This window comes from Peromyscus californicus, unplaced genomic scaffold (assembly GCF_007827085.1).
Source record: "Peromyscus californicus insignis strain IS unplaced genomic scaffold, ASM782708v3 Scaffold_10__1_contigs__length_136768540, whole genome shotgun sequence".
Classification (NCBI taxonomy): domain Eukaryota; kingdom Metazoa; phylum Chordata; class Mammalia; order Rodentia; family Cricetidae; genus Peromyscus; species Peromyscus californicus.
This window is the reverse complement of record NW_026294391.1, coordinates 88,453,737-88,478,500: the sequence shown is the minus strand read 5'-3', so window position 1 is coordinate 88,478,500 and position 24,764 is coordinate 88,453,737. Positions and strand designations below refer to the sequence as shown.

The 24,764-nt window shown below is 38.2% G+C and overlaps 1 protein-coding gene across 1 annotated transcript in view; it reads right to left on the bottom strand.

Annotated features, from left to right (window-relative positions):
* Positions 1-20,947, bottom strand: part of Nrk (Nik related kinase) — a 104,334-nt gene extending 83,387 nt beyond the window's left edge. The window contains exons 1-2 of the mRNA XM_052749190.1: positions 20,891-20,947; positions 13,767-13,832 (exon numbers count right to left, since the gene is read on the bottom strand). Coding sequence (XP_052605150.1) covers positions 13,767-13,832; positions 20,891-20,947 — 123 coding nt within the window. The remainder of the gene's footprint in view (positions 1-13,766; positions 13,833-20,890) is intronic.
* Positions 20,948-24,764: the final 3,817 nt, after the last annotated feature.

Genomic DNA, 24,764 nt, shown 5'->3' with positions numbered 1-24,764 from the left:
ATAAACTCTCTCTACTTTTAAATTGAGAACTATTTTTTATGAACCACTAGAAAGAGAACTAATGGTGGTAGAAGGCCCAACAAATGTACCTGGGATGGTGACACTGCTCAGGGTTCTTTTCTCTTTCCATTGGGACTCACCAAATACCCACACGGAATAACTAGCAATGTCACATCAACTAGAGACCTCCTTGTGGATTTTTCCTAAAATTCACAGGTATGCTATTCTTTTGGAGACTGTCAGTTGTACTTGAGGGAGCATCTCTGGACCATGCTGATATATTTGAAAGGGGTGATGTAATGGCTAGATTTAAACAGCATTGCTACTAGTCTACCTCCATTCTGTGTTATATACAAACTAATGGCATCTTATGTACATTTCCTTAAGTTAAAGGTCCTAGTACCACATGTAGAAAAAGTGATTTATCACAACTCAACAAAATGGACTGTATTTAATTGAGTCTTAAACAACACTAGTCATTGGTGGCCAGTCTACCTGATCTCTGTAATAGTATATATGGTCTTTCAGCAGAAGAAAAATCAACATTATTGATCTATATTTGTTGCAATCATACTAAGTGATTGGACCCATATCAGGTGCAATTAAGCTAGACAAATACTAATGAGTTCACCAGTCCAGATCCCGTCTACATGTACAGTAAGAAAAAGAAAAACACAGAGTAATTTAGACTAACTTTGATTGTCTTCTCTAGCCTAGTAGAGTGAGCAGGCAAATGTTCTCCTTGGTATGCCAAGGTGAAAACTCTCCTTTGCTTGACTCAGCCCTTCAGTGAGGAAAGAATTACTCACCTGGACTTAGTGCTCCCTACAGCTGCCAGCAAAGCAGCTTTGCTATGGAGCTCCAAATGAAGCACAAGACAACATTTGGTAGAATCAGGGAGGAGCAGCAGCTGTTTGGGGACTAGGAGACCAACCCTCCCCACCCCTTGGCAGCAGTTTTAGTTAAGCTGATTCAGCATTCCTTGTCATACCATAGCAGGTGGGTAAGACAGGGCCCCCCTTACTTCTTAATATAGAGCTAGCAAACAATAAATTTGTGACCGGGTAAAGCTAGTTCTGTATAAAGCTGGTAGGTAAAATAGAGAACTTGCCCAGCTAAATTCTAGTTTCAGATGGACAGCTGTCCATTTAGTATAAGTATACACCTTTGAGGCATACTTGCACTTAAAATTATTCTCTACTCAATAAGATTCAAATTTAACTTGAATACTCTGCATTTGGGGGCCAAATTGGCAACTCTAATTCTAAAGACTCTTAAATTCTTCTTTTTCTGTCCTTTTACCAACATGCTTTATTTTTTACTCCCTACCTGATCATCAAATCATTAAAATATAATATTTAAATAAAGAAAAATAGAAACTATACAATTGACCAACAGATTGTTTTGGCTTCTGTAGAGAAGATTAAGGAAATGATACATGTTATCAAGCCCTTGTCCTCATGGCTGTTTTCCAATGAAAGTCTCAATTAGGAATCAGTGAAGGCATTTAGCTTACCTCTCATTCTGCATGTTTTAAGGCAAATAGACAGGAAGTCCTATAAACCTAGAGATACACACTCAGGAAATGAATCTTTATTGCTATAACTCATGCACTTGAATTGTACTCTCCATCAAGTGAGTAGCTGTCTCGACAAACTAACTTAAAAGATAACTCAACAGAATCCTGAAGCCACTAGTATTTGCAAAGTTGAACATGACTACATAAAAACTGGTGCAAAAAAGCAGGTCCTTTCCTTCCTCTAATAATTAAAACACACATACAAGTAACATTATACAGACTGAGCAAATTATCTTTTGGAATACATATGTACATATTTATACATATATGCATGTAACAACAGTAATGAAAAAAGAGGCCACGAATTTGAAAAAGAGCAAGGAGGTTATATGAGAGTGTTTGAAAGGAGGAAAGGAAAGGGAGAATTGTTGCTAAAATTATAATAAATAATTATAAAATTAAGAAAGTTAAAAAATACAAATTGTCCTATTTTATAGCATCTGAAAGGCCTTACAACAGTTTTAACAGAATAATGGGTGTATTTAGTTTATTATTTTTTTCTGAACATTATCTTGCATAGGTTAAGTAGCCATGTTTCAAAGGATTCCTGTAAACTCTCCTGACTTCACATACTCGCACATGTCACTGGTACTTTCAAATGCGTGGAGGGGACTGGGGATGGTTTATCTGGAAATTTCTGACCTCATATCAGAGCATCCCATCTGAAGGGCCTCGGGGAAGGAAGCTGACAGGAAGTAATTGTTCTGGAATCTCCTTATCTTGAATCTAGGCATTCAGATGTGCCTGAGAAGTACCCAAAACCTTTTTGGGTGCATATAAAACATCTATGTTCCATTTTAGTAAGGCTATAGGTGTATATAACAACAAAAAGCAGACCCTTTCCTTCTTTTAATACTTAAAACATACATACAAGTAACATTATACAGACTGAGCAGATTATCTCTTCAAATGTCATTTAATTCTATTTGTGTATTTTCAGGGGTGTTAGTGCGTTGTTGAAGAAATCAGTTGAACTGATTCTACACTGCACTGGTTGGAGTAAACACGGACTCTGCACTCTACCAATATCATTACTCTATTTTACACTTCAACTAATTTGCACCCTTTTGTTCATGATTATTTCTGCTGCTAGTGCAGTTCAGGAGTGGATATTTTAATACCAAGTACAATATATTTAAAAGTATGAAAGAGTCATAAATCAAGCATACATAAACACACACACACACACACACACACACACACACACACACACACACACACACAGAGAGAGAGAGAGAGAGAGAGAGAGAGAGAGAGAGAGAGAGAGAGAGAGAGAGAGAGAGAGAGAGACTGACTGACTGACTAATAATAGCCTCCCAGGACCTTATGGCTGGAAAAGTAACCAGTAAACCAAGACAAGTTTGTTATCAATAGAGAGAGAGGGAGCAGGAAAGAGAGTGAAAGAGAGGGAGAGGGAACGAAAGAGACCAAAACAGAGTGGGGGAGGGAGGGAGGAGAGCAGCTAAAAAAATATACACTACTAAATCTTTTAGAGTTTAATATTTTGGGCCATTTAATTTCTTTTAAAGCATAATAAAATTTAAGATAGTTAAAAAAACTGGCCAGCATGGGTAGAAGGTGAAGGGAAGCAAGGACGTTTGTGTGTTCTTATTTATATGTGTTTTTCTTTCTAATGGCTGCCAATTTTCCAAGTCAGGAAATATTTGTACATGTTCTAGACATCTTCCTGAAGGTATGAAGCTCTCTTGAAACCATCTTATTTGGCCATGCCAACAACACTACAGCAAACTACAGTATCCTGAGAAAAAATATACTCTTTCAAGCTTCCTAAATGACTCATTCAGGAGAGAGTAATAAAAAGTAGGGCTAATATTTCCATCCTTTGGAAATATTTATCTCTACACAGTACCGCCTTTTAAAAAAGTCAGAATAGAGAGTTACTTAGGTGGTATAATTTGAAAGGCTAGGCAGGGTGTCACTAGTTCTTTCCATTGAGGTACATCTGCAGAGAGCTCCCAATAAAGGCCCATTTGAGAGGAAGTCACTTCTGTACACATCCTTCGAGTTCCAACAGAAAACGCACTAAGCACCATGTGTGTAAGGTGCCACGCTTGTTCCAAAGAGATCGCAAAAGTGGTTAAAACTGATTTTCTGGATGCACCCTTTTTAAATTATAATCTCTTTGCTAAGTGATAGTTCTTAAGATAAAATGCAAACATAAATATGGACAATAGAAAATAGACCAGGAAATTTTCCCTTGTTATTTATTCCTGCTGTGCCCCCTGCCCCGCAACATGTGTCATTCACTTTATTAGGCACTCCAGGAGTACAGTCAAAATAACAAAAAATACACCTGGAGTCCTGCTCGCTATAGAAATTGCATAGCACTTTTAAAGACTACTTAATCTTCAGACATCCATTTGAAGCCTTCTAGCTGGTTTTATACTGTCATTGCAACACTATTTTGTGACAAGGTGGGAAGAATTTGGCTGATTACAACTCTTGTAGAGGTTAACCACTAGGGAAACCTCAAGCAGTAAGTTCTGTTGAAACCTGCATCCCCATCTGAAGGGAACAATATAAGGGAAATCTCAAAAGGGCACACCCGAGTCTCATCTGCACATCTGCAATGCCGAAGCCTTACTCTCTATGGCCACTTGTTCACCTCTCATCCTCTGCTACAGTCTAACCTTCCAAGCGATAGCCACGTAACCCCTATGTGCAATTTTTCCTGTATTTCCTGGGAGAATTTATGTCCTTAAGCAGATAAAAGGGTCTCTAAGTTTTCTACAGCCTAATCTTTATACACGTGACTAGAAGTACATCAATAGATATATTTAATATACACACTTAAAAGTATTAATTTTATTTTTATCAGTTCTTTGAGAATCCCATTTAATGTGTTTTGATCATATTTGAGCCCTACCCCAACTCCTTCCATACCCATTACTCATCATTATGCCCCTCTTCTAAAAACCCATCAAGTCAAATTTGTGTTGCCCATATTTTCTTAGATATGTGCACTTCCACTGGAACATGACCAGTCTACCAGAGGCTACACTCTTAGAGGAAACTGACTCTCCCTCTCTCAGGAGCTATCAATTGCTAATGGCTCTCTAGCTCGGGATGGGACTTCATGGTCACGTCCTCTGAATTTTCTTGTTGGAATTTCCCATCAATTACAAACCAATTATCCACAAGGCCCTAACTTTATGACTCTTTACTGCTTTCCTTTCTCCTGGAGGTGACCAATAGGAACAGTAACTGAGGAAAAATGTTCGTGGCCTCAGAAGTATGACTTTGAGCACTAGAAAATAGGAAGTGGCGACAACAACCGCTTTTCAACTATCCCATGATTTCTAAGAGTCCGAGGAGGAATGCAGTCACAAACTTGAGTGCCCTTGAAAGTCTACCTGTTTGTGCTCATCCAGTTCTGAAATTTTATTGAGTTCCAGAAAAAGCCCAAAGACTGACTGTCTTAGAGCTCCTCAGGAAGGTAACAAAGTATGTTCCAGGGATACATCCTTAATGGTCTTCATTGTGACCTGAGCTCTGTGTTTTGTAAACATGTGTGTTTTTGCATTTGGGGCAAATATCTATTTTTACCTAATGTCTGATAGAATGATTTTATTCTAAGTGGTACATGCTAATATATATATATAATATCAGATATATATTATATATGTTATATACATCATATAATATAGTAGGCTTAAGAGCACACACCTAGGGATTGGGGAAATTCGGAGTTTACTTTGCCATTTCTAATTTACTACTTTTGTCAGTTTGTTCATTATCTCTTCCATCTTATGTTTCCTAATGTGTGAATGGACAAGGTACTCATATCACAGTGCTCTTAGGAGATTTAAAGGTAATAATGAAAAGTAAGAGACAATGTCAGAACTAAGGATAAATGTGCTGATTAGACCTTCATGTCTCTAAAAGTGGGTATTTAAATCATATTACAGTATTTTTCTCAAAGTCAAGAAAATCTGCCCTTCTCTGAGTACTCTAAGACCTGTGCTTTTTGATCATGGTGGTGCGTTTTTTTCTGCTTTTTGCTCTTCAGAGTTAATGATTTATACAAAATGCCACTGGCAGTGCTTAGAATATAATCAGTCTTTTCTCCCTCAGGGGACTCTGAACAATCCAACCTTCTTTTCCTATTCATAAAGGGGCTCTGCCTAAAAAAGACAACCTTATAGATGCTTTCTTATTTTGTAATAAAAATGACGCATAAGCCACCACCATGATGCCATTATGTCTCTTATTTAAATAGCACAACAATTCATATCTCATTTCCCCTCCTTTCTCATGTTTTGGTAGAGGAGCAATTTATTATAACATAGGTGTAGATAAGCAGGGGAAAATAAAACTGTAGCATAAAGACCTGTTTGTATATTTTGGTTGTCCTTTATATTTTTCATTTAGTTTTGCTGATAGGCTTCTTTGTAAGTTTTTACCACTGCAGTAACTGAGCAAAATAAATTTCTGAGAGCTTCTCCTTTTCTTTTTACAACCCTCAGAGAATGACAATGACACAATTTCTAAAGGCAGAGTTGGCACCACTCACAACAGTACCTTAGACATGGGTACACAAATATGATAGACTTTTGAGAAGCCTGAAAACCAATTGGGGCTCATTCTTATTTCATTGCATTATTTCAATAATGCAAGTGTTACCTTACAAACTGTTATTTATTTAAGAAGATGTGATGGTAACCAAGTAGGAAAATACTAATGGCTAAAACAAAACCAAAGGAACGGAATTTGCTCTGTGAATATGCGCGTGATTTATACATATGCTTAAAACTTGCTCTTCCATATATTATATTGAGTACATTAATGATATCTTAGAGGCAGAAATTCATACATGACTTGTTCTGTAATACTAACAGCTTCTTCCTTCTTCAAGACTGAGATACAGAAGTTTTGATAAAACAGGAAAACAAGGCAAACCTAAAATTCAGAGGCCTAGATCCTTTCCCACAGTTTGAGAGATGCCATTGCCAAGAGAGAAACACATCCTTTTCTCCAAGGCCTTTTAGACTCAGTACTTTCCATTAATTTGTTCCCGAGTCTGAATTTATTTGGCATATGCTGGCCCTGTTCACCATGACACTACAAATATTCAATCTCTGTTCTCTTTTTTTTTCTTTTTTCTTTTTCGAGACAGGGTTTCTCTGTGCAGCTTTGCGCCTTTCCTGGAACTCACTTGGTAGCCCAGGCTGGCCTCAGACTCACACAGATCCGCCTGTCTCTGCCTCCCGAGTGCTGGGATTAAAGGCGTGCACCACCACCGCCCGGCTCTCTGTTCTCTTATTGAAGATAAAAAAAAAAAAAAAAAAAAAAAAACTCTTCTTGGAATCTCACTGACCAAAAGCTTCACTATACTCTCTACAACCAGTAAAAAATAATCAACAACATTCCTATTTTATCCTTTCATTTGCCCACTCTAATTAATCTCTCTTTTTTTTCTTCCTCTTATAATTATTCCTTCATTGAATGTGAGGTCTCAGTTAAGTAAACCAAGAAAAATGTCTGCCAATAGGTTTCTGATTATCTTATTACATTCTACTCAACACAGTATATGAGACATAGCATGTATTCAATAATATTTTGGAAATTTCTATCATGAACGTTTTAAACATTCAAAACAATGTCTTTTTTGTAATAGATAATTTAACATTTCTTATGCTAGATCACTCTGATGTTACTTGAGAAAGACGAATCCTTACATCTGAGGCATATTATCAAAAAGGAGCAACATCACAGAAAGGAGGTGGAACCAAGGTACTGCTCTGGAACTGGGATATTGTATTAAGAAGACACAACAGCTTGATAGGCCTATGGCTTCAATTAAGCTTCAGCTTCAGCTCCTGCTACAGAGGCTTGCAATGTATGATAAAATACCCAGTGTTGTGTTCTTTGTGGGCACTCAAGTCATATTTGTTGGCTGACTTAATTGAGCTATATTTGCAAAATGGCAAGGATGTGAGGAAACTTTCCTACCTAAAAAGAAAGCATTCACAGTGCTAGACATTTGGTAGGCAAATAAACAGTATAATTTCAGCCTAAAAGGAAAAATATTCACTCTCCCATCCAATAGACCTAGTGGCTAGGCAACTCAAATGTCAGCATCATATTTCTGGAAATTAATTTTAAATATCATAAATTGTATGTCATCAACTTTGAAGACATTTCTTTCCTCCCTTTCTTTTCCCATTCCTTGCTCCAAATTCAAATGCAGAAAATGTAACTAATAAAGCTCAATCTCACCTGTTTGGTAAGGTTTGCAAATACAAGCAATGTGTCTAGCAATATGTACAAAAAATTAAAATTTAAGAGCCACGCATTGGATGGTGTTTTTAAACAAGATGTTCACAATTAGTGGTTGCATTTTCCGAGCAAAAACAAGTCAGGAATTTGCTCATGACTATAATGCCACACTATTATTTACCTGAATTAACCTCCTAACTACCAAGTGGCAGAATTCCCCACTAAGTTCTTCTAAGGATCAACGTGCAAGGTAAGCCTCAGTTTCAGAACCATCTATATAAATTTTTACTATATTTCAGATGAATTCTCCTTTGCTTGAAATGGTTGCCTTGAATCATTTAGCTCCTTTTATTGTCTTCATCACATCTAAATGGTAATGTAGGAACAAGTTTCAGATGTTAGCAGTTCAGTTGAGATCTCATGAAGGTCAAGGTCATTTTATTCACTCTGAAAGTCCTGTTGACTGTTTCACTAATATTACATACCAATGCATCTTTGCATTCTTTGTATTCCTACTGCCAACTTTTACCTGTGCAATGGATAATAATTACTCAGCTCATTATCAAGCCTATCATGTGGTGAAATAGAGGAGGAAACAGAAAAATAGGCTGAAGAATATTTTCTTTGGTGGACTAAAACATGGAACTACTCCAATGAATCACCATCAGCCAATAATCAACTTCTAGTATGTAGGAAGGTAAAGGGACTACAAGATTATTGTCATTATATTGATGATAGTCAGACTTGCTTACATTATATGTGGTGTCAGGCACTATGTGAAGTGCCACAAGGAATTCTGACAATTATCATGTCTAGAACATTTATGTTATTGTTGAATAAATACACAGAAAATTCAAGTGACATGCTTAGTGTAAGTTAAGATGGTCAGGTTGCCAGTTTCCACCCTTCCTCCCTAAAGGGTCTTGGTGTCTTGCTTAGTATTTCATAAAATTACTACGGCACCTCTGTATACATTGCACCTTGAGAAATTTGAATTGTATCCTGCCTCACTGAAGAATGAGTTGCAACCGATTTTTACCCTCTCTGGAGGAGTGGGAGGCATCACTCATGTGCCATAGGCACATACGAAGATTGGAGAACACCTTTGTAGATTGGATTCTCTCCTACCTTCTTAAGTAAGGGCTCTGGGGACTGAACTCAGGTCATCAGGCTTACAGTACAAGTGCCTTTACCCACTTAGCCATCTTACCAGGCCATAACCGATTTTCTTTTTTGCAGCTATATCCTTCCATCGCCAAATATCAAATATTCTTCCAATTGAAATTACTAATAAGAAGCTATGAGACTAGTAGTTAAAGGTAGAGAGAAAATACCATATCTAACCCCACTTGGGGAAAAGGGGAAGAGCAGTACTTTTCTCTCTCTCTTAAAATGAAGAAGGAAAAGGAAACCCACATTTTCTAGTGAAGCTTGTATTGGTGGGAAGAGGGACAGGGTGGGAAGACAGGTGTCTAATTAGAAGAAGGAAGGGAAAAGAGTTACTAGGTAGAGTTGAGTGAAACTTGGTCTTCATTTCTATGTGCACAGACCTCAGCAGACAGCTGGAAACCTGCCAGAGAAGGAGGCCTTGGAAACAAGCTGGAAGACATTGGAGAGACTTTAACCAAAACAAACAACAGCAGGGGATGTGGTTGGCAGTACTGAAAGAACAGAGGACTCTGTGAGTCACTCTTACATTAACTTTGAATGGTATCGTATCTCCATTTCGTTGTATAGATTAGTTGTTTAACAGCTGGTAATGTCTAATATATAATAGATGTATATATCTATGTAAAATATAGACACATGTTTTTACCTCAACTATGTAATATTATAGACAGAAAAGACAATCTAGCAAAAATATGACTAGAAAAATTATCCAATATCTTATTAATCTAACAGTTTTATTCAATATTTCTCATCTGCATATTTAAGACATAAGTATAATAATGACTATGTTACTTAGCTACTTAGTTACTTAGTAAGTATTCTTCTGTCATTTTACTAAATACTGTTTTACAGAACAGTGAAATACTAAATATAAGGTAATTCCTTTCCATTAATTTTTTTTTTTATTATTTACAGTGTCACTGAATTTTTCTTTGTGGAAATAATAGCAACAATAATGGCAGTAATAGCCATCTTAACAGATCTACCATGTGTCAAACATTCTCTAAATACTGCTTCTAAGTTTCATTCAAGTTTGCAAGGTAAGTAGGATGAACTGTGTCTTATAAACAGAAGGAAACGTGTAATCAGAGGTTAAATGACCGATTCCCTGTCATAGCTCTAAGCGTTGAATTAATTAGATCTGCCTGGTTCAAAGGAGCTGTCTTCACCACAATGTGCCAACTCTCCGCTGCAGGGAGCATCTTTATTCTTCTAATTTGGAGTATTTTATTAAAAACTTCTAAAAGTAGAACTATTAGTGTAAAGAGGATAATCACTTTAAAACTGATGACTACTTACTCCATGTTGTTTTCTATGAGGGTAATATTAATGTATCTTTTTACAGAAAGAAATTAATTTGAGATACAATGAAAAATAGTAAAGTCACGTGTGAGTGACAGAAAGAAATCTTTATGTTGTAAATAGAGCTTTAATCATCAACATCCCGAAACTGGGTTCTGCTTAGAAAATTGGAGAGTGGAAAGTATTTTTTTTTAACCTCTGGATCTAAATAGTTCACATAAAATTCTTAGAAGTTGATGTGTTCTACCATACAACTAATGACTGCATCATGAGCATTCATTTAAAAGAAATTTAGATAGACTTCTCTGCTGTGGGGTGTTCTGTATGGCAAATGTGTTGCTAATTAGTCAATAAATAAAACACTGATTGGCCATTGGCTAGGCAGGAAGTGTAGGCGGGACAAGGAGGAGAATAAAGCTGGGAAGTGGGAGGCTGAGTCAGAGAGACACTGCCAGCCACCACAATGACAAACAGCATGTGAAGATGCCGGTAAGCCACAAGCCATGTGGCAAGGTATAGATGAATGGAAATGGATTAATTTAAGCTGTAAGAACAGTTAGCAAGAAGCCTGCCACGGCCATACAGTTTGTAACCAATATAAGTCTCTGTGTTTACTTGGTCGGGTTTGAGTGGCTGTGGGACTGGCAGGTGATAGAGATTTGTCCTGACTGTGGGCCAGGCAGGAAAATTTAAGCTACACTTCTCACTTTGGATGAGGATACGAAATCCAGAGAGAACCATTCCTAGCCTAACATCAAGAAAAAAAAATCTACCTACAAAATCATACTTTTTGAATCTAGAGAGAAGTTTCAAAGCAATCAACAAGCCTTAAGTCTGAAGAAAGGTATGGGCTCACCTATGGCTGCAGGGGGAACAGAAATACAGACAAGCAGACATGAAGAAATCACGTATTTTTTAAGTGAATTACTAAGCACCAAGCATGAATTTGCAAAAGTTTTGGAAAGTGAGATACAGGATGAAATTTGAAATTACAGACATACAGGCATCTGTGTGGATTTATGGCACAGACAAAATAAAGGACAGGGCAAGAAAATGAGAGAGGACATCTCTGAATCACACAGACATGGACACACACACACACATACACACACACACCACTTCAGAAACTATGGAAACCAGATGGAAATGGAGTGACATGTTTATATTGCTGAGAGAAAATGTCATTCGGGCTCCTATGCCTGTAAATATCTTCCAGAAGTAAAGAAGTCATGTATTTCATTAGTAGAAACCTCAAACTATAAGGAACATTCAGGTCTTCAATCTTAAGCTCTTCATACCAGATATAAAATTGGATTTTCAAAAAAGAAATGAAAATTCTAGAAATGGTTAAACTAAATGTTGATATAAAGGCATTATTTGTATTTTGTCTAAGAAGTTGACCACCCAACATCCCCCCCAAAATCCCAGTAAGTATGGAAACAATGAGTATATTCAATATAAATAAACTTATAGCACAATTATAGGTTTTTATTATATGTAAAAACAAAATTCATAATAATCATAATCATTGCAAATCATCTGGTATACCACACAATTAAGTGTAAAGGGATTCCTTGGCTTACATTAACATTAGATCTATACTTAAATGTTCATTGTGGTGATACCTATATGATTATAAATATTTGCTTAACTCATGAGTGAATTTTATTAATTATATACTAGACACAGAGTTTTTCAAAAAAATAAAAATTTCATGCATAACCTTTTTACCTTTTTGACTGCTCTTCTGGTGAGGACATCACAGCTCTGATGAATGTTTAATTCTTACCTTATTTCCAACATTTGGTGATGAAGAAGGCTGTATACTTCTTAGAAGAATTACAAACACACACACACACATATATATATACATATATATACATACACATACATATATATATTAACCCACCTCAGGAATTGAAATATTTTTATAATATGCATATTATAAATGTGTCTGTCATAAAAAGGTATTTTACTACCCATGTATTTGGTGTTTTATCACTGTATCAGGAGGTAAAACTGAGAATGTTACCAAGCATGAAAGGAAACATGGCATAAGCAATATATACTTGGCTCTGTGCCATTATTACTGTCTGTAGATAATCAGTTCAGTTTATGTGTAAGATCAAAACTATTTGAAGAAAAGGAAACTTTTGTCCTTTTTATTGTCACTCTCTCAGTTCCCTGTACTTGCCAAGCTTCTTTCTATACTTTGGACCTGCCTACATTGCTCTTGCTACTATGTGGAATGTGCTTTGGTGAATTTTTTTAAAAAGCATCTCTCACTCCAATGTAGGCAGACAAATTAGAGAAGAAGTCTCACTGGGAAGATGCTGCTCCAGACATGTCCTTATAGAGGGTACCCGTGTTTTGATGGAAAGATGTTTACTTTAGGTCTATATCAGGGCATTGCTACACAATCCATATAAATATGATCTGAATTCAGTGGGCAGTAAGGTTAGCCTAGGGACAGTAATATTGGTTTCAAGGGAAAGGCCTTGGAGAAAAGAATGCTTCCCTATACAGAACCTTATATTTTATAACATTACAAGACAGAGACAATAGAAGTTTACCATATTTTAAAGTACAAGAAGCAGGCCTGACTAAGGTGACAAGGCTACTTGCAAGTCCTTACTACTGTCCTACCCCCTGGAATGTCTTAATGTCCACCTCAACAACACCTCATTTTTATCCTCCTGATATCAGTTTTTAACCTCTCAGGAAGTAGGTCAACATTGATCCTCCAATCTAAATGAATTTCCATGTTTTATACATCTATATTGCTATAAACTTCCTAACAGTTAATACATGACAATTAAAATTACATAGCTGTGTGTTTACTTACATATCATACGTGGGTGTTTTAAACAAGCCTCTATACATATGCACACTTAATGATATGTTTCAATATTGTAAGCCTCAGAAGAGTAGGAACTACACTTGTTTTATTTATTACTTCATCCCAAGAGATTATCATAGTTCCTAGGGGAATACTTAGTGTATAATATATAATTATTAAATAAGTGTAGCTTTTCTTGAGAAATTCTTTAGCAAACTTTATCTACATATTTGCAGACTCATGTGCACTAATATAGAAAATTAATGAACTTTGCCTATCAATAATAAAACATTCAATTTAAAGTTGAATATAGATAACTAAAAGCCATTGATATAGGTTATAAAACAAGTAATATAATTATTTTGGTACATTCTATTTGATTTCCCCCTTTCAATCAAAGAGTTTCAGTTTATTAATTTTACGTCTTATGTTCATTGGTTCAGCATAGTTTTTCCAATCCATTTTTGCATTAATAAACAATAAATTTTAAAATCTCAATGATATATTCAAGTTGTTTCACCTCTCAGATTTATGCACTATATTTTAGCAGTATTTTATTTGCATTGTTGGGGTTTGACTCACAATTACTGTTATTAAAAAAAATTAAGCATGAATAAATAACCTAGTTCCACTTACCAAATAGATTCTCCCGTAAGTACCAAGACCAATGGCTTTATCTAGTGAGAATATTCCAGTTGGGTCCTACAAAAAGTAGAACAAAAATGGTCAGCTTTCTTAAAAACGATTCCAATCTGCATTGTTCCTTTGGAATTTACAAAATCCTGAAACATGTTCTTTCAAGACCCCATTTCCCCAAAGAATAGGTAACAATGTCCTTAGATTGACTATAGTCATTTATAAAAAAGAACACTAAGAACTCATGCAACCATACTGTAAAATATATACAAGTAAGTAATTCTGAGTAAATTACATAGGTAAGTAAGATAGAAATAAGTTCATGCACTTGCTGAAGAAGTATTCACTCATTACCTATTTTTGAGTTCTAACTAGATAGATTAAGAAGTTTAACATTCATGAATGAGAGGTAGATATTGGATGCAAAGTCTAATGAACTCATTTATTACCCTTATAACTACTATCTCTATATACACATAACAAAGCAAAAGTCAAGGCATTAGAAGTTTTGAACTAAAAACAGCAGCTAGTGTTGGTTTTGCTTCTTACATTCACATTTATATCAACTGAGTGTCTTTTTCATGGCACAAATTGATCAATAGTTTCTTGACTCTTCACATCTAAGAAAATGTATTTTTGGATACAGTTCTGAATCTTCCATACGCATCCTCAAGGATTATGCCCTTACCTTGTAATGTGAGTATTGTTTTTCTATTCACCAAAAACATGGTTCCATACATTTTACTTGTTTTTTAATCAACAGTAGAGATTTTAGAAAATTTTGTATGAACCATGAGTAGAGATCAACTTATACAAGAATGGTAGAGAAATTAACAAATACTTGGAAATCCAGAAAGTATATAGAACATAAATATTTAATGATGTTATAAAATAATTTTATCACTGTGAAAAATGTAATATAAAAAAGAATAAACGAAAAGCACCTTAGTGAAAGGAACATATGTGAAGAAAGTCATAGATTTCTTAAGATTAGTGTGATATTTATGTGATCTAGCAAAACTGTCATAGGCAAATGACAACTCTGAATTCATCTTAATCAACAAGTATCCAAATGGATGGAGAATCAGGAGAACTGAGTTTTAGCTCCAGAGCTGTTTTTATTAACTATATAACTCTGGAAAACTTCTTTATTCTCTCAGGTTCCATTAGCACACATGGAAAACAAAGGCGTTATATTTAATGTTGTCTGAGTTGTAATATTTTATAGGAAAAATATCAGATTATTTCATCCTAAAATCCAAATGTTTCCACAGGATTGACAAAAACATTGTCAGGGTAGCAACCCAGAATTATACTTTCTTAAAACATTCATTAAAATTAATAACACAATAACGTCATGATTAGAAGCAAATAGATCAAGGTACATCCACCTACTGAAAGTAAAAAAAATGTTTAAATGACAGCTTTTATTATTTGATAAGCAAAGCATATTTAATATCTAGTATATAACTTTTGCTATGACTCTCTTGGATATGTATGTGGAAGAGGTAAGCAACAAAGGAGTTACTAAGAACCAGGTTTTAGGGACTACTGCTTTAGCACATTTCTTTCAAAGATATCATTGAGAAGTTTATTTACACCATTAGCAATTTAAGAGAAACAACAACTGCTCACTTTTTAAAAATGCATTTATTTATTTGTGTATTTTATTCATTCTGTACTGTGTGTGGGCACATTCACACATGCCATAAATGCACATGTGGAGGTCAGAGGACAATTTGTGGGAGTCCATTCTTTCACCTTGTGGGTTCCGGGGATTGAACTCCAGTCTTCAGACTTTGGGGCAAGCACCTTTACCTGCTGAGCCATCTTGCAGGGCCGGGTTACTTCTTAAAACAATTAAACAAATTAGCTAACTCTTATTGATAAGCTATTATTTTTATAAGTATGTTTGTGTTTAACATGATAAAGATACCATGTTAGGGCACTCTCATATCGTCTGTTGATATAGCTGGTATCTCTGAATCTTCAGAAAAAGTTAGAAATTTATCTTATCCTCTTTCTGCCCTTCAACAACAATCTTATAGTAAGATTTTAAGTCAAGTATCTAAGTACTCAAAAGAGAAAATGAGGAACTGTACTGTGCAAATCACAGAAATCTTATTTTAGCTTCATGAATGTTGGCAGATATCTTTTTGTTCTCTAGTCACAAATAATGACACCATCTTAATTACCCTACTGCTCACCTTAAATCAAATAACACATTTTTTTAAATTTCAAGTTTAAAAGCATGTCAAACTTAGTATTCTTATGTTTTAAGGCTATTGTTTTCATTCATTTTGTGTGATGTTGTTAATCTGTCTCATCTCTGTTTTACAACTAAATGCTTACTAAATTCAGATAGAAAGAGGGAAGACCTATGCTGATTTACAAATTAATACACAATCTTTATATCTCATTTTCCATTTCAGTCAGCCCACGTTTATTCGGGACTATAAAATAAGAAACCCAAATTCCTAGATCTTCTCTTAAAAAGTGAGATTAAGAAAAAAAAAGTCAATTTACTTCTAAGCCAGAAACGATTAGGCAATTTAAAAAAAATATTTTTTACATATTTCTATATATCCAAATTATCTCTAGCAAATTAAAATTCCTAATTGAGTTGCCCTTGAAAGCTGGAGCTTGAGAGTTGTTTCTTCTGAGGGCAGGAAGAGAAGGAAAGGCTGAGCACCCCAGTGGCCAATTTCTTAAGGGTACAGAAGAAGGAAGCAAAAAAACCACTAGAAGGCAGTGTTTCCTGGTCAAGGAAGACACAGTCGTAGCCTGATCAATAAAGCTGAATGCGCCTATACAAAGGAGGAGAGAAAAGGGGCACATGGTCAACACAGGTAGCAAGAAGTTTCAAATGTACTTACATTCACGTAAAGGTTAGGGAACATGTTCCACCGGTGACACAGCAAGGGGAGTGGGATAAACACTTGAGTATACAGAGAGAGACAGCAGAGGATTTTCTTCCATCATGGAAAGAACTTGTGGCTAGAGTTCCTAAAACGTTGGTTCTAATGAGATAAGTACTAGAATGAAACTCAGAGATAGTGGCAGGGATGAGCTTCACAATAGAATCAGAGTCTTTATAGATGACTACTTCATAAATATTCTCTCCACATGACTCATTTAGAAATCCTCTTTAAAAATAAAGAATCCTTAGGGCTAGTATGGAATGACGAAGTCAGAATTCCCTTGGGTGACTCTCTTAAGATACCTAGATGATTATCAACTCACGTACTCTGTCTCTGTGCACGAACCTCTGGAAAAAAACACTGTCCTAGAGACAGGGGACGTGGCTTAGAAAACGGATTGAATTGCAACATCAAGCTGAGGCAGTATTCTACGTGCAATGGATGGTATGCAGGATATGTCAAACCTTGCACCCTTGAAGGCAAAATGGCTTCCACAAAGCAGCTAAGGGATTTGGTGAAGTGGGAAGCTTCTCATGACTGAAAGCGGAACTCATGTTTTTGCCTTCTTAGTGAAGACTGGGAAAACTGGAAGTTATATTTAAATATAAGCCTAATGTATTTCAAATATAGTGTTTGGATCATGTACTATTTCAGATCACCTCTGCCACTACTGTCCTCAAAGCCTGTCTAATCCTGACCCCAATATAGATTAAGAGTACACAGGGGAGTGTCAAATACCAAGGCCAAAGCCACAAGGAATGTCATTACCATACTGGGCAGAGAAGGCTTGGGGGACAATCGCAGTGAAAGACTAGCTAGATTTGGAGATGAAGAAGATTGAGTTATGGAGGCTTACTAATTATACATACATATATAATAAATTATAAATTAATACAAATTTAATATATAATAATTTAAACACATGCAACATTGCAACTCTCTTTGCAAAGAAAGGAAGCATAAACCACAAACCTCTGTACTTTTCTTCTCCTATAGGAAATATATATTCAGTTAAAAATTGGGAAACGTTAGAGCAGGTCATTAACAAGTATGATTATGTGGTGACCCATCTTTACTACTAGCACTTAGAAAAGAAAGGCAGAAACACCAGGAGCTCAAGGCCAGTGTCAGCTATATAAATAGTTGGAAGCCAGCCAGGGCTACATGAAACCCTATCTTAAAAACAAAGAGTAAATATGATTAAATTGACCTATTCCTTGATATTTAATGGCTTTCTTATTTTATGTGTCTAAGGCCCTAAACAAAAGGCTTTATAATTACATGAAAATAACATTTACAAATGTGAAATTTATGTAATTTTCTCCTCTACTTTCACTATTGCTTAATGTTTTAGGCATAAAATATTATCTAATTAAAAATACCGAATAATTTATATCACTTTTTTGTTGTTTTGTGCTATAGAGAGGGTCTTTTTGGAAGCTCAGGCTATTCTGGAACTCCCTATGTAGCCTGCACTAGCCCCAAAGTCATGGTCCTTCCGCTTCCATGACTCAAATCCTATCCCTTTCTTTAAATTCTGATTTGTACTCTTGCCCAAGCTTGTACTCTCCAGGGCTTCTGGTTTATGTTCATTTAATTGACCAATCACAAAGAGTACGTAATATATAAATCCAAAACCTATATTTAATTGTACTCTTATACTCTGAAAGATTTGCATATACGTTTATGTGTGCCTGTGTAATATGGGAACTGGACCCAGGACCTGTGCGTGCTAGACATGCACTCTACAGCTCAGCCAGTCTATATCCAGGCCTCCAAGATTCTTTTTGATCAATTTGACACGTCATGGTTTGAATATCTCCTCATTATCTAGCTGTTTCCAAACTGTTACACTTAGCAGGGACATATGCCAATATTCTGTCCTTCATATGTGTCCTATTGAAAATAACTATTGCAAGGGACACTGCCCTATGCTGTTTTCTTTGCTTGATCATGTCTCTCTGCATCAAAATGCAAATGTCTATCTAACTTACCAGTTCATCTATTCATTTACTTCAAAGTCTTCAGGATATAAGTTAAATGTAAAACAAAACAAAGAACTACACCTCGGTGACTGAAGAAACAATGACTTTAAATCTCTACACATTTGATATAAAGAAAATATTGAAGAGCATGCTGCTCTTCAGCTCTATTTCTTTTCTTGGAATTTGGATCTAGGGAGAGGGGAGAATTACCCATGATTTGTTCAGATGATACAGAAAATTACCCTAAAATAAAATTCTGAAATATAAGAATTTTCCTAAATTGAACCTTCCATGATGATTTAAAATGAGGGAAAATATAATTTGTACCCTACGTTTTTGTCTTTTCCATGTTCCCCAACATTACAAACCAATCTCATGTTTGTCTCCTATATCCATGGCCACCCTCAATCTAATCTTGAGAACACTAATGTTCTAGTGAATTGTAATATAAAGATTTCAGCCTTTTGGCTTCTCTTATGGACTCTCGTCATGATCTGTATGTCCCAAAGCCATGACCAGGTTAGTTAATCCAGGGACTCTCTCGCTGACGTTTGTGGTTAGGCACCTTTACTTTCTGTTGTCTGTGTTCTTTGGGTTTGGAACTCCCTGTGTTATCATTTCTATAAGGTCTTTTCCATCCCCCAATCTAACCATTTTTAGAAAGTAGTTTATTTCAGCTTGTTTATGTGTGCTTACACACACACACACACACACACACACACACACACACACACACACACACACACACACACACAGAGCCTGAGAATGTTGAGGAGGTGAGCAGGTCACCCACTGACTTTACAGTCTTATTTAGGACCAAATCAATCTTAGTCTGAATAGGAAAATTCTGCTCAGAAGGCAATCCGCCAATTGAAGCCTCCATAATCCAGAAATCTCATGTATACATCCTGGAAAAGAAATGATTTCAGGTGTATGTGGGATGAAAAATGGTTTAATATTTTTTAATTCTTTGGTCTTATTTTATGAAGTTGCAACAATAACAATTCTACCAGCTGCCATTCAACAGTTTTGTATTGAAGTACGTCCTTTAATGACTGAAATAGTTTGCTAAAATATTACCCAAGTAGATCACCTCCCCTTACCACATACCATACCACATCTGCAAAATTATAAAAGGAGGCCTTGGGAATGTCCCATTTTTAGGGAGGCAGGTATCTGCCATCATTAACAACAGGTATCTTTAAATGCCAAACTTCCACAAAATTAATTAAGGCAAGATGACTTTGAATAGTCCTATAACTGCACGGTTAATATTTAGCTTTTCTCAAGGCACGGAGGCCAATGCCCTGAACAACACATGCTTGGCGATCCTTCCAGCACAGTGCCTGCATCGTTCTCCTTTGGAGAGTCCAGGGGCCCTTTGCATTCAAGAGAGGGTGCAAGTGAAATGCCAATCTAAAAAGGGAACTTGAAAAATGGATTTGGGTGGGATCCAGTATCAGCCAGAAACCAGATGCCAATGAAATAAACGGTGTTGTTACAGTAGTAAGTCTGCTGTTTATGATGACTTTAATAGCTCACCAATCAATTTCAACTGGACATGGAGCAAAAAAAACCCTGTACACGATAACAACGAACAAAGAATTATATTTCGTCATCTAAGGGACATAATATACATTGTTCTAAATATTAAAAGGCATGTACAGAATTCAGTTCTTATCCAGGCGGCGTCGAGTTCTTTTCGCTCCAGCAATACTAAATCGAGAACATTCTCCTGGTGAGAATCAAGTTTTAGAAACCGCTACTACAAAGTGAGAGCAGTGTGACTCCAATGCTTCAATTTTCTAGTGCTCATTACTTTTTTTTTAAAAGGGGTCACCCATAGGTAGAGATCTCCGCTGGCAAAAGAAGCAAAGGGGGTGGGTGGTCAGCCACTTGTCCTCTCCAGGAACGCTGCTATTACAAGTACCCAGGCGCTGCTAGACAAAGCGGGCTCTATTTAGAAAGGGCCCCACCCTTTAGGACCCACTTCTTTCTCCCCAACCTCACCCTGTCCCTTTGCTTTTTTGTGGCCTTCACCTCAACCAGGAGCCCAGGAACGCTGATTGTGCATAGGCGCTTCCCTGGCCCATCCTGAGCCACAGCCCGTCGAAGTCCTGGCCTAGGCTGCTGGAGGGTGTGGGCTTTCTTCCCCAGGCTTCCAAAGCCTCGGAAAGAAGCGCACTAGGAGGGCGATGGCCCGGAGTCCTTTACTTACCGGTAAGTGGCCCAGATCTGTCACCTCCTTGTCCCTCCAACCCCCAGGTCCTGCCATGACTTCGAGAAGAACCGGAGCAGGAGACCGAGCCCAGCAGGCGCGCTGGGACTGAGTCTTTGAGGTGAAGGAGGAAGAAGAGTTTGGGGGGGGGGGGGGGTCCCGGGGAGGGAGGAGGGGATGGGAGAGAGGAGAGGGGAGGTGGGTTTGTGGCGTGGGAGAGGAGAGGGAAATGGAGTGGAAAAGAGCGAGCTGACGGGAGGAGGAGAGAGAAGCTAAGAGTTTTCCAGAGGCGGGAAAGTAAGTTTGGCTAAGGGCAAGGGAAGAGCTCCAGCGTCCGTCCGTCCAGAGACGAAGAAGCCAGAAGGGTGCTCCGCGGCGAGAGCGCAGGGCGGTCCGGTCAGGGTGCGCCTTTCAGGGTGAGGAGGGGGGCGGTGCAAGGCGAAGGGGCCCGGAGGAGCTCGAAGGGGATTGGTGGAGCGTCACGTCGCCAGGTGGGCAGCCGCGCAGCGGGGAGGCGAGCCAGGGGGCCCCGGGGCCGAGCGAGGCTCTCTAACGGTCTTCGGGCCAGCCCCTAGCCGCCTGCACTCCGCCCCCGGGTCCTGGGCTGCGCCTGCCGCCCCCGCCCCCGCCCCCGCCGGCCACTGTTCCACAGGAAACTTTTGCTAGGCAGCTGCCAGCCCCGGAAAACCGGTCCCTCTCAGCGCCGCTCCCAGTCTGGGCCCCACAGCTCTGCCACAGTCCAAACAACCCGCACCGTCATCTCCCCCAAAGAAACATTGTAACTTTCCTAGTGGTCTGGGTTCTCTTTCTCGTTCCCCTCTAATGTAATTGCTCCCTTGGTTAAAAAAAAAAAAAGAAAAAAAGAAAAAAAGGAAATCGAGAAGGAAAGGATTCGCCCATTCGATTAGGGATCAGATTTGGGTATCCCCTACTGTGAAGGGAGAAACGGAGTCCCCAGGGCTGCCACAATTTGATCTTTAAAGCCCCTCGCAGCTCAAGGAAGTACAGAAAGGACAGCCAAAGTTCCTTCGACCCCCCTGGAGACATCTGCATCTCCTCTAGCCCAGGGGCTAACAGGCGTCTGGCTGACGCTGCTTAGTCAAAACCACACCTATGAACAGGTGTTTGGGTTAAGGGACACAGACCCAAGTGTCAGCAGCCCTGGCTGTCCTGGGTCCTAAGTTTGCAGGCTTTGAGCTCGCAGTGAGCCCAGGAAGTTTCTGCTTGCTTTCCAGCCTTCAGCTTTTCGGTCAGGTTTCATTCATTCACTCATTCATTGCAAAACTTCTTAAGGGCTCCGGAGCTGTGCGCCCCTGTTCCCCCACAAAGCGCAAGGAGGCTGACACTTGGTTCCTACAAGACAAACGTGATTTAGCCTTAAGTGAGTTGCCTCTTGAAGCATTTACAGAAAAGGGAGCCAGTGCATAAAACTAACCGCATTCTAAGCTCTTGCGCACTACAAAGAACACTTTAGAAAATGTCCTGAAGTTGCTTGCATTCCCCGGAGCTAGCTTACTGTGCTTTGAGTACCCGAACACTAAGTCGCAATGCTATTAGGAATTTGTTTCCTATTTCTTTCTTTCTTTTTTTAATGAACAAATTTTGTTACCTATCCTAAGAAGATTTATACGAATAATTCCTCCCACTGGCTTCGAGTTTATCATTTTTGACCCAGCTTCCGAACTTTTGTAATTATTCTTCTTATATGTTAGTGGATTTTGTTTATTTTTCTATCCGTTTCAACGCTAGAGTTTGACTTCTTTACGATCCTTTATCTCAGAGTCTCCCTGAGCTCTGTAATGGCTACAGCTTGTCCAAGGAACCCGGTCTCGCTACTTAAAGATTCTCTGTTAACGGCAACAGAATAAATCAACCACCACCTCCTCCAAAATAACAAGCCTGGGTGTCCTGAATCGAATCTTCTCAAACCAAGTTACATGTGTGTGTGTGTGTGTGTGTGTGTGTGTGTGTGTGTGTGTGTGTGTGTATTCACAGAAATTACACATTGAAAGAACTCAAATCTTGACAACTCTGCCACACAAAACACTATTCCTTTACAACAATTTAAGATTTCCTCAATGACCAGTAAAATGCTTCTGCGTTTCCCTAAGTGTAAGCTGGAAAAATAACATTTCATAACTTTAAAAGGGAAGATTTGCAGTTCATAGAAAATTACAATTTTGTATGTATGTACTATTTTAAAAAATAAAGCCAGGAAAATCAAGAAATACAATTAGAGGAACTCTGAAGATTATCCTAAGACAATCTTTCTTTGTTAAAGGGAAGACATGTTCACAAGTTGACATTTTTACCTCCGATGTTGTTTGCTGAATGTGGGGGGTGGGGAAATGCTCCCGTGGCCAACTGTTTCAGCCTAGCAAAGCAAATTGGGACCAAGCAAGAGAATTCAGACTAGATCTTTGTGCTTTCTAGTCGCATATTGGAAGCTGCAGGAACTTCTTGACTCTACAGGTCTAGTTCAAGTGTCTGGATGGACTCCTGTGGGTGGGGAGAGCTGAACCTAGATGTTAAACCAGAACTCCACAGAGAAACCTTGACTTTTTTTGTTGTTGTTGTCCTTGTTATAATTTTCAAGGAAAAAGAAGGCAAGGATGAATGTGAACACTTAGCCTATTAAGGTAGCATTATGGGGATTTTTGAGGCTCACTTGAAGAAAGTCAACTTGACTACTGCACAAGCAGATACAAATAGCACCCGAACAGGAGGCTCAGCTCAGACCACAGTCTTGAAACAGAGCACCTGTTTTCCAACTTGAGGACTTCTCTTCCCCTCACCCCACAATCCGCAGTTTCCCTATCCTCTTCCCACATGTTTCTCCACCCTCCCTCTCCTTCCTTCCCTTCCTCCTTCCCTCCCTCCTGACCTCAACTGCCATAAAAGTAATCCTACTTTGTCCAGGGTCCAGGAATTTGTCAGATTGTGTTTTACCCAGAAATGATCTCTCTGCCCACATTTTAGGTCCCATATTTTTCCACACTTTCTTCCTCTAACCCATTATGTTTTCTTAAGATCCTGGGCCCTTTTAAACTTTTGGTTGTTGATGTATTTTATCACTAAATTTTTAAAAATGTTTACCATATGCGCCACACTAATAGCTTTGCATGTATTATCTCCTTAATTTTGCCAACATTTTTCTAATGTATTCATTATAGTTCTCATTGTTTAGTTTGGTAAATTGAGGCAGAGAGAGAAGAACTGACTTGCTTAAAGCCTCACAGGTAGTCATTAGATGATCCTGGCTTCCAACTCAGGCCCTCCGCCTCCAGAGACCACTTGTCAATGGCTGTGGAAGGGCTGGTGCATATTTTGAGACTGTGTGAAGAGGAGCCAGATTCAAGGAAGCCCAAGGGTAAGTGAGATCAGATGACACTAGCTAGGCCCCCGAGCTATCCAGTTCCCCTTCCCCTATTTAGCCCTTGGACTTCATAAAAAGAAATGGAACATAGGCATTGCCCAAGCGAAGCCTAGAAGCACCAGGAGGGGAGTACCTAATAGGGAAATGTCATGAATTTGAAGCTGAATGTGTGTCCAGAAAATTCGCAAGCACCCTTCAGTGCCCTAAAAATCCCCCACTGGAAGACTTGCAGTGGCTTCTGAGTTGAAATTCCACCACAGATGGGGTGGGGCTTCATGAGCCCCGTAGGAGACAAGCTATTAGCAGTTGTTGGTTGCTGGGGGAGGGTGAGCCAGTTCTTTTTTTTCCCTGGATATGGCTCCTGGTAAGTTGTCCAAGATCTAGTGGAGGCCCTACACTTATACACACAAGGGCAGCACTAATTTGACTCAGTGGATCATAAAGAAAAGAGTGTAGGCAGTTTATAGGGGGACATGGTGGAAGGGATATTGGAGGAAT